The sequence below is a fragment of the Dendronephthya gigantea genome, unplaced genomic scaffold (genome assembly GCF_004324835.1).
Source record: "Dendronephthya gigantea isolate DGI-Jeju-01 unplaced genomic scaffold, DenGig_1.0 000018F, whole genome shotgun sequence".
Taxonomy (NCBI): Eukaryota; Metazoa; Cnidaria; class Anthozoa; order Malacalcyonacea; family Nephtheidae; genus Dendronephthya; species Dendronephthya gigantea.
Window position 1 is genome coordinate 363615 of NW_021163028.1, and position 10916 is coordinate 374530.

Here is a 10916-nt window from a genome sequence, read left to right on the forward strand (position 1 = left end):
ATGCTCGAAAACTGCAGGTTTGTGCAGGTGAAAACAAGTGAATTTAGACTTTCTATAATTTATCCTAATTTTCTATCGTGTTTTCACGTAGTGCCCGAAGGGGGGCAACGAAACTGAACGATAATCGGCCACAGAATACGGCCTAACTCATTGCATGCTATATAAGTATATGGAACTGTATAGAACCGACTTTGCAGGTCCTACTTGACCTCGCCTTTATAATTAAACCGTCTAGACTACAATACTTCAAGAATGGAGCGTTATCGGGGGCCCATACTGAATATAACTGGAAAGTTCTACTTCCTGCTTAGTGCATGCATGCTATCTTTCAGGATGGCTTTAAGACTAAATTTTTTTATCGGATTTTGCTTCTTTTTGCTAACTTTACTGAATTGACCACCTTAAATTTCGTTCTAAAACAGAAATGCAACTATCATTTTCAAAAAGAAATATTATTACCACGTCAACAAACCTTTCAACTTGATCAGAAGTTAGCATGTGAAACTCACCTTATATAAGATTGTCAATTTAAGTTTCTGCTTCGTTTTTTTCGAATTTAATAAGCAATAACTGGTATCTCTTGGTATAGGATAAAAATATATATTTATGGGGTCATAACGAGGTCGGGGGTATGATGTTGTTCTGATATTTTAAAAATAAAAAATAATATAGTTCTCGAAGGATATTGCGTAATTTCGAAGCAAATGCATGTGGAGTCTCTAAAACCATTTGACAAACGCTGCAACATAAATGAAATAAATTTTCTACACATTTTTTGCCCGTTTTGATGACGTTTTGCTTTGATTCATTCTATTTCTCGTCAACGTTTCTACTGAAATATTACGAAGAAGATGTGCTAACAAAGCCTCATTATGTGTGTCGTAACGAAAAATGGATAGCAACTAGTAGTGATTCAACTAAGAAATTCAGAATATGGTTCTAAAGCAACCGTTTATTCGAAGTTAGGAGGCCTATCAGTGGCGTAGCCAGCCTGACGATTTTGTCCCGCTATGTAAATTTCAAGTTATTATAATTATCATGTCTTTAGAAATCTATTGTTTTCACAGTAAGTGAACACGAAAATATTAGCATAGCGGGACAAATCGACAGACTGGCTACGCTACTATATTAACCGCCCGAGACTCAGTTTCAGTTTGTTAGTTTTAATTTTAAATAGCTCGGTCTTGTGTTATAGCTCTAATCATAGAAATATTTTTTTATGGGATATGTTGTTTTGATATGTAATTTAAAAAATGAGAAAAAAATAGTGTTCGAAGGATAGTGTATAGACGGTTTCGAAAAGAAAAGGTTTTTCTAAACTAGTGATAAAGCATGGAACACAAATTCTCAAATACATGAAATTTGCACTGATATTTTGTACTTGTTTCACTGTTGTTTAGACAACCATTTTGCACAGCGAACCAGACTGTATTTGTGGTTGAGTTTAAACGTTGTGAAGTTGTAGAAAATGACCAAGGGCGTGGGTACGAGTTAGGACTGAGGGGGGGATGGTTATGTAATTTTGGCCAAGCTTAAATTATCAATTTATAATGAAGATAAACACATTTCCTTTTGGGTATATACAACTTATACCTTCGTATTTGTCAACTTTAGATGCCTTAGAAGTAGAATTGCATTGTAAGTTGCAAGGAAAGTTGAACAGTGTAAAGGCGGTTTTCTATTTTGCGAAATTTGTCGATCGAACGAAATTTTTCGCTCGATTTTCTTTTCAATAGTGACAGGTGAAGGGAGTCCGCTACGGTTGAATTCTCACAATTGAAAAGATTATCAGACAAAGAATTTTGCTCGGTTTCGCCCCGTGGAAAACCACCTTAACAGCGCCTTTAGGATGTATTTTTTTGTGTTGGCGAATTGTTAATTTCGGAATGCAATTTGTTGTTGCTGTGAGCTATTTGCCAACACTTTTGAACAAATTGCATGTGTCGGGATTTGTGGGTTACCATAGTTATCGCTGCATGCTACCATGCTTATATTCTGCATTCGTCACAGAGACCGGCAGTATACAATACTGCATGTCATCATTTGTAATTGGAATTGTAATTGCCCACTTATGGACGGAAGTCGCGGGAGTCCTGGTAAATATGTAACGTTGTTTTTCAAGGAAATTACACACTACACTCCTTACAAAGTAAGTTTTTTACTTATTAAAATTCGCGTATCCGGAATATCTGCACATGTAGTTGCGACAAAAGATTTGAAAGTATATATAGTCATATTTTGTCATATCGGCTTATTATAGTAAACATGGTCGGAATTTACTTATATTTGCTATGTCAAATTCTGCTGCGAGGTTCACTTGAGACTATAATTATAGGACGTTTAAGTCGTACAACTGTAATATAGTTGGACATTGACTATGAAATATAGGATATTTAAGTCGTACAACTGTAAAATTCACCCTTTGCATGTCTACGATGCTCCAAAAAAAAACATCAAAACAATGCAAAATCGTCATGAATCATCAGAACATTAATGTTTCGTTAATTTGTATGTTTTACCTCCTGCTTCGCTTCGTGCAGTCATTTTATAATAATGGCTTTAAGACTGAATTCTCAACAAGGTTTCAAGCTCTTATTTCTCCTGGGAATCTTGCTCCTTTTGACAACTCTGTTGGACCTAAGATTCGTTACCAAAAAACAAAGGCGACGTCAACTATCATTTTCTAGAAAAGAAAGGCGACGTCAACTATCATTTTCTAGAATCATTGGGACAACGTCAACAAACCTTTCAAGCTCCGTCTCTTACATAAACGCGAGTAGACAACATGGTAAAGGTATATATGGCTCAAAATGTCCATTCAATCGACATAAAGAAACATTAAGATATTTATTCAGTCACTGGATGTCTTTAGATAATTCTTACAACATTTCGAGTTTCTTGTGTGGTGGTTCTCTCATTGGATGATTAAGAGATGGTGATTTAATACCATATGACAGAGACCTCGATGTTTGCGTCACCTTAAAGAATTATCAAGTTGTGCGTCATATTCGTTCGAAAAAACCTTTTTCACCCTACTCCAAACAGATAAATCTTGCATTACAAGAGGACTTTTCGAACAACGATGTATATAAAAGGACACGAGTGGATTGTCAAGGACGTATTGTGCCTGGCCCCAAAGATCAGTGTACTTTTGAAACGCCAGGGGCTCGTTTAATTTCTCGTGGGGTTTACCTTGACGTTTTTGTTTTTCGAGATGAAGGAATGTATTTACGTGATCATGAATATAAAAAAAGTCATTTGAAGACAGATGTATTCCCATTAAAAGATTGTGTGTTCATGGGTACCAAAACAAAATGTCCTCGCAATGAAATGCCATTCCTATTGAAATATTACGAAGATGATGTGCTAACAAAACCTCATTATGTGTGTCATAACGAAAAATGGATAGCAACTAATAGTGATTCAACTAAAAAATTCACAATATGGTTCTAAAACAACTTTATTCGAAGTTAGGAGGCCTATTAACTGCCCGAAACTCACTTTCAGTTTGTTAGTTTTAATTTTAAATAGCTCGGTCTTGTGTTATAGCTCTAAACGTAGATAAAGTTTTGTTTATGGGATATGTTGTTTTGATATTTCAGTTAAAAAATGAGAAAAAAATAATGTTCGAAGGATAGTGTATAGACGGGTTCGAAACAGAAAAAGATTTTCCAAAACCAGTGATAAAGCTTGGAACATAAATACATGAAATTTCCACTGACATGTTGTACTTGTTTCACTGTTGTTTAGACAACCATTTTGCACAGCAAACCAGACTGTATTTGTGGTCGAGTTTAAACGTTGTGAAGTTGTAGAAATTGACCAGGGGCGTCGCGTACGAGTCAGGACTGGGGAGGGGATGGTTACGTAATTTTGACCAAGCTTAAAATTATCAATTTATAATGAAGATAAACATATTTCCTTTCGGGTATTTTGCTAAAAACGACTCGCAGAATATCGCAATATACAACTTACCTTTGTATTTGTCAACTTTAGATGCCTTAGGAGTAGAATTGCATTGTAAGTTGCAAGGAAAGTTGAACAGTGTGAAGGCGGTTTTCCATTTTGCGAAATTTGCCGATTGAACGAAATATTTCGCTCGATTTTTTCGAAGAATTTCGTTCGGTTTCGCTTCGTGGAAACCACCTTAACAGCGCCTTTAGGATGCAATTTTTTTGTGTTGGCGAATTGTTCATTTCGGAATGCAATTTGTTGTTGCTGTGAGCTATTTGTCAACACTTTTGAACAAATTGCATGTGGCGGGAGTTGTGGGTCACCATGCAACAACAAAACATACAAAAGATCTAAATATAGCTAAATAAACTGAAGATTCCGAATCATGACAAAGGCTCCGTTTTCTTTTTATTTCCTATATTATGTAAAAACTGTTTGCATATTGACCACAATATTGGTTATTGATTGACAATATGGTTGTAAATGAAGAAAAACTTCTCGCATGACCAGAAACGCACAGCAGACGAATTGTAGGCAATTTAGGCCACGCATTGCATGCTATATAAGTACATGGAACTGTATAGAACCGACTTTGCAGGTCCGACTTGACTTCGCCTTTATAATTAAACCGACGAGACTACAATACCTTCAAGAATGGAGCGTTATCGTGGGCCCATACTAAATATAACTGGAAAGTTCTACTTTCTGCTTAGTGCATATGCATGCTATCTTTCAGGATGGCTTTAAGACTAAATTTTTCAACAGACCTTGCTTCTTTTTGCTAACTTTACTGAATTGGCCACCTTTATTCCGCTTAAATTTCGTTCTAAAACAGAAATGCAACTATCATTTTCAAAAAGAAACATTATTACCACGTCAACAAACCTTTCAACTTTATCAGAAAAGTTAGCATCTGAAACTCACCTTAGATTTGTTAATTAAGTTTTTGCTTCGTTTTTTCCGAATTTAATAAGCTATAACTCGTTATCTCTCGGTATAGGATAAAAATATTTATTATATGGCACGCGGTCTCGTGACTAAAATGGCGTGCGCTGATTGGTTCTTTGCCGGTCTGGAATCCCCCAGTATTAGACCGTTGCCGTAGTAACGGTCCAACTCTCATATTTTTGAACAAAAACAATTAAGTTTGCACTTTCATTTTTGACACGAAAAATATCGACGGAGAATGGACAAAGAGCATTATTTTGTACATGTGAATATTATATTTGTTCATCTTTGATTTTTGTTTATGATATTTTAAAAATAAAAAAATAATGTAGTTCTCGAAGGATATTGCGTAATTTCGAAGCAAATGCATGTGGAGTCTCTAAAACAATTTGACTAACCATGCAACACAAATGAAATAAATTTTCTACACATTTTTTTGCCCGTTTTGATGACGTTTTGCTTCGATTCATTCTATTTTTTGTCAACGTTTCCTAGCAACGAAACACGATGTATTGTAATTTTCTGGTAGGCGCAAGTGGGGTAGACTGAAACGATAAGTCAACTGCCAGATTTGAAGCCTTTTTTTGAATCCGGCATTAAGGCCAGCCAAAAATTACACTGTCAAAACAACGCCGGTTTTTATACTCAAACCGACCTCATTCGAGCAAGAATAAAGGATATGAAGAAACAAAAATATGCTACAGAAGAATTTAAGTGAACGAGGGAAAGATTTAAGAATATATTTTGCGCGTTATAAAGGCGAAAACAGGTTGTGACAATATTCCTCACTCTTCCATGCTCTCCCAGTTCTTTCAGAGCGTGCTTAACCAAGCACGAAAAATGTTGGCGGCAAACAAGATCCACCTCAGAAGCAACTGAACTGTCACTTGAAATGCAAATCTTTTAATGGTCATGCATGACATAAACGAAGCATTAATATTCTGAAAATACTATTTTTGATTTGACGTTTAGTCGATGATTCATGACGATTTTGCATTGTTTTGATGTGTTTTTTTGGAGCATCGTGGACATGCAGAGGGTGAATTTTACAGTTAAATAAACTGTTGAGTGACTTGAGTCGATAGTATGCTTGTTTGACACCGCGGAAAAGCGGGGTAATATTATTTCAATATCATGACTATTTTGTACCTCTTGAGATATTTCACAATATAAACGTATAGGTCAAGAATTCTAAAGAAATTACTTCTTTGAAAGTATTCTGCATAGATATATATCTCAGTTTTAGTAACATTTTTAGGCATCAGTTTGGTTATACTCTCTATAGTTCGCTCTTATGTCGCGCGTTTTAATTGTTACATCCTTCCGTCTGCCGTCCATCTGCTTATCTTTACTTTAGCTGCTTTAAAAAATGCTGCTTCGCCAGTGACAAAGGCTTTTAGACCTTGTGTAGGGGGAGCTGTTTCTTACTAGACGAATCTGATGATTTATTGACGATGTCTGTACTGATTCAGTTACCTTTGGAAATCATAATATATTATATCCCTGAAAGTGAAAGTGCCACCCACCACGAAACTTTTACGTCTAAAAATTGACAAATTGAAATCACAATATTGGTTTATTGATTTGGTTTATTTATTGTAAATGAATAAGAACTCACAACAGGCGAAATTTAAGCGATTTTAAAAACAACAAGCCAAGCATTGTTATGAGTAAGAACTGGTTCGCAGACCTGACTTGACCTCAATAGGACCACACTAATATTAGGCTATGGAAGGAAATTTAGAAAGCGATAACGCGAACCCATATTTGTATGTTTTACTTCCTGCTTTGCTTCCGGTGCAGTCATTTTATGATGGCTTTAAGACTGAATTCTCAACGGGCTTTCAAACTCCTATTTCTTCTGGGAATCTTTCTCTTTTTGACAACTCTGGTTAAATGGCCACGGTTATTGGACCTAAGATTCGTTACCAAAAAAGAAATGCAACTATCATGTCTTTCTAGAAACATTAGGACAACGTCAACAAACCTTTCAAGCTCCGTCCCTTACATAAACGCAAGTAGACAACATGGTAAAGGTATATATGGTTCAAAATGTCCATTCAATCGATATAAAGAAACATTAAGATATTTATTCAGTCACTGGATGTCCTTAGATAATTCTTACAACATTTCGAGTTTCTTGTGTGGTGGTTCTCTCATTGGATCATTAAGAGATGGTGATTTAATACCATATGACAGAGACCTCGATGTGTGCGTCACCTTGAAGAATTATCACGTTGTGCGTCATATTCGTTCGAAGAAACCTTTTTCACCCTACTCCGAACAGATAAATCTTGCATTACAAGAGGACTTTGCGAACAACGATGTATATAAAAGGACACGAGTGGATTGTCAAGGAAGTATTGTGCCTGGCCCTAAAGATCAGTGTACTTTTGAAACGCCAGGGGCTCGTTTAATTTCTTGTGGGGTTTACCTTGACGTTTTTGTTTTTCGAGATGAAGGAATGTATTTACGTGATCATGAATACAAAAAAAGTCATTTGAAGACCGATGTATTCCCATTAAAAGATTGTGTGTTCATGGGTACCAAAACAAAATGTCCTCGCAATGAAATGCCATTCCTATTGAAATATTACGAAGATGATGTGCTAACAAAGCCTCATTATGTGTGTCATAACGAAAAATGGATAGCAACTAGTAGTGATTCAACTAAAAAATTCACAATATGGTTCTAAAGCAACTTTATTCGAAGTTAGGAGGTCTATTAACTGCCCGAAACTCACTTTCAGTTTGTTAGTTTTAATTTTAAATAGCTCGGTCTTGTGTTATAGCTCTAATCGTAGATAAAGTTTTGTTTATGGGATATGCTGTTTTGATATGTCAGTTAAAAAATATGAAAAAAGTAGTGTTCGAAGGATAGTGTATAGACGGGTTCGAAACAGAAAAAGATTTTCTGAAAACCAGTGATGAAGCATGGAACAGGAATACATGAAATTTCCACTGACATGTTGTATTTGTTTCAGTTGTTTAGACAACCATTTTGCACAGCAAACCAAACTTTATTTGTGGTTGAGTTTAAACGTTGTGAAGTTGTAGAAATTGACCAGGGGTGTGGTGGCGTACGAGTCAGGCGTGGGGGGGGGGTTTTAAGTAATTTTGACCAACCTTAAAATTATGAAAACCGCCTCAATTAACAGCGCCTTTAGGATGCAAATGGCGGGAGTTATTGATCACCATAGTAATAGCTGCTACCATGGTAAGGGGCTGTTTACATGAGCCCGGTTACCCGAGATCCAACGAAGCGTGAGATGATTTTGAGGTATTGAAATGAGCAGATAACATGATCCTGGCAGTCGTATAATCACTACAACAATAGCATGTGCTTGTTTGGTGTCATAAAGACTTATTTTAATACCTCAAAGTCCTCTCACGCTTCGTCGAATCTCGGGTAACCGGGCTCACGTAAACAGCCCCTTATATTCTGCATTCGTCACACAGATCGGAAGTATACAATACTGCATGTCATTATTTGTAATTGTCTGCTTATGGACGGAAGTCGAGGGGCTCTAGTAAATATCAAACATTGTGGTTTTCAAGCAAATTACACACTACACTCCTTACAAAGTAAGTTTTTTATCTATTAAAATTAGCGTATCTGGAATATCTGCACATGTAGTTGCGACATAAGATTTGAAAGTATATATAGTCCTCTTTTGTCATATCGGCTCATTATAGTATATAAACATCAGTGTCGCATTTACTTATATTTGCTTTGTCAAATTCTGCTGCGACGTTCACTTGAGACAATAATTTGGCTGACTATGAAATATAGGACATTTAAGTCGTACAGCTGTTGAAAGAATTGTAGAAATTTGTTAAATTCTCCACCTGCTCCTCCATGATTAGTTTTATACAACAAACAACCCAGATTTATGTAGGTTCAAGCGTGCATGTCTTTACAAGCACCAAGTCAAATCTTTGTCAAGTGGCTTCCTGTCTCCTGTGGCAAACCTTTTGCCAGACTCAACCATGTCAACACTTGTATTTTTTATATCCAGAAACAGTTCTTTACCTATTGGTAAAGATCGACCGCTCTCCACAACGTCTTTTATCGGGCATTTGTAAAATAAAACACGTTTCACTCTTATCTTTGATATTTGTAACGTGATTCAATAAGTCTCAAATATGGCAACGGAATTGAAATCAAATCAAGCCTGCTGATTTATTAATAACTTTTATTTGTAAAAAAGTTTGTGAATGATTCCCAGTCAGGCTGTTTGTGAATGACTCCTAGTCTGGCTCGCTTATATGCTCTGTTTGATTTAACATGATCTTACGCCGATTACACCTGTCCATATCCATATAGGTTATCCCTTGAAATCTTGTTCTCGTTTCGCCAAAACTCACGATGGGTATGGGAGGATATATATGGATTGTCAATGCTACCAGCGTAGATCTCAAGCTGACTCATCAGCATAGTTACCAAATGAATACTTGGGCATTTAAAAGCATACATCAACAAACAATGGAGAGGTTTTACATTGAATACCAGCAACCGTCTTTGGTGAAAACTAAAAGTGATGATGCCGGAGAAGCTACTTTTGAAATCGAAGGTGCGAACAAGAGCTTCCAGCTGCAAATTCGATATCCCTACAACAGGGGAGAGTGTGGCTTGAAGGTTGATTGGAGTGGCCTGAAATCTAGCCAGGCATATTCAGTGTTTCCACCTCCTGATCCAACAACAAGCATTGGTGAGTTGGGCTGGTTCCACAACGGCTCATTATCTCTGCTTATAATGGAAAAGGGTGTTCGCAACACTGTGTCTACGGTTCTCCCTGGAAGCGATTCGATTGTTTCCCCCGAGAAAAATTTGCCATATCCGCAGACATTCCTGTACGACAAGTGGATGTCTTACTACAGCGATGTCTTGGGAAAGCTTACCCTGACAGAAATGACCCTCCCTGGCACACACGACTCGGGGACACATGACCCAAAATCCTCTCTGGGTGCTTTGTGGATTAAAACCCAGAGCCTTTCCCTTGGCCAACAACTGCAGTTCGGCGTGCGTGCTTTAGATTTACGTATCGGCCAAAACTCGCCGGGAGATTATGTAATTGTTCACGATAAATGGCGCACAAGTTACACACTTGCCGCGGCGCTCAAAGAGATCACGGATTTCATCGACCAGGATTCCACAAACAAGGAGATTATCATCCTCGACTTTCATCGGTTTGTCAAGCTAGGCAGAAGAGTGAGAAGACGTTATGACTACGACAAACTCAAAGCTCAGATACGTTCGTGTTTGACTGGCTATCTCCTTCCCGTTCAAAATGGACATGGGAAACAGCTTCAGGAAATCTGGCAAACTTGCGGAAAAGGAAGACTGGTTGTTGCCTGGAACACGAGCAATCCTGATAGCTATATGTGGCCCGGGGTGAACCAACGCTGGTATGCAAACGCCGATACTCTAATCAAGTTATACGGGGCGATCAAAACAGATATGCTCAATCCTCCATCCGGTTTATGGGCCTCTTGCTCGTTTATGGAAAGCAGCGCGGTTCATCCTCCAAGTCGAAATGCCATTGCTGCTGATCCAACTATAAAGCAGTGGTATTATGGCGGATCTACTTTCTGTGAGAAAGCAAATATCATCTCGGTCGATTTCGTTCGTAAGTATACTAATGTTGTTCAGGCTTCAATCATCGGCAGCCTTCTGCTGGCAGGAGCGAAGTGAGCGACGATTGATCGGTAATCGATAATTTCAATAGGATTTTCCCAGGAATATTCACATAATTTTATTACAAATGGTACTACTGTATTCAATTATATCATCAGAATAAAATTGCAAAAAAATATTTTGTTATATATCCAATGGCAATGAAAGATGACGTTTCGAAAAACGGCGTGATTTTAAAGGCAAAACCATATAATATAGGGAAGGTCGCCCGCAATATTTGTAACCGCGCAGTCTAATAAAACTACGAAGGCGGGGAATGTTGGTTATTGTAGACGCGGTATAATCCATTGAGAAGACCCTTTAAAATAGAAATTTAA

General features: G+C 37.3%; 1 protein-coding gene across 1 annotated transcript; it reads left to right on the forward strand.

Moving 5' to 3' along the window:
- Positions 1-8283: 8283 nt before the first annotated feature.
- Positions 8284-10621, forward strand: LOC114520878. Its single transcript, XM_028541222.1, has 2 exons — positions 8284-8486; positions 9229-10621. The coding sequence occupies exon 2, from the start codon at positions 9271-9273 to the stop codon at positions 10594-10596; it is 1326 nt and encodes a 441-aa protein (XP_028397023.1). The 5' UTR covers positions 8284-8486; positions 9229-9270; the 3' UTR covers positions 10597-10621.
- The last annotated feature ends 295 nt before the right edge of the window (positions 10622-10916 follow it).

Bases quoted from the DNA above. Each gene is read 5' to 3' on its own strand.
- LOC114520878 (XM_028541222.1), top strand. From the start codon at position 9,271: ATGGGTATGGGAGGATATATATGGATTGTCAATGCTACCAGCGTAGAT.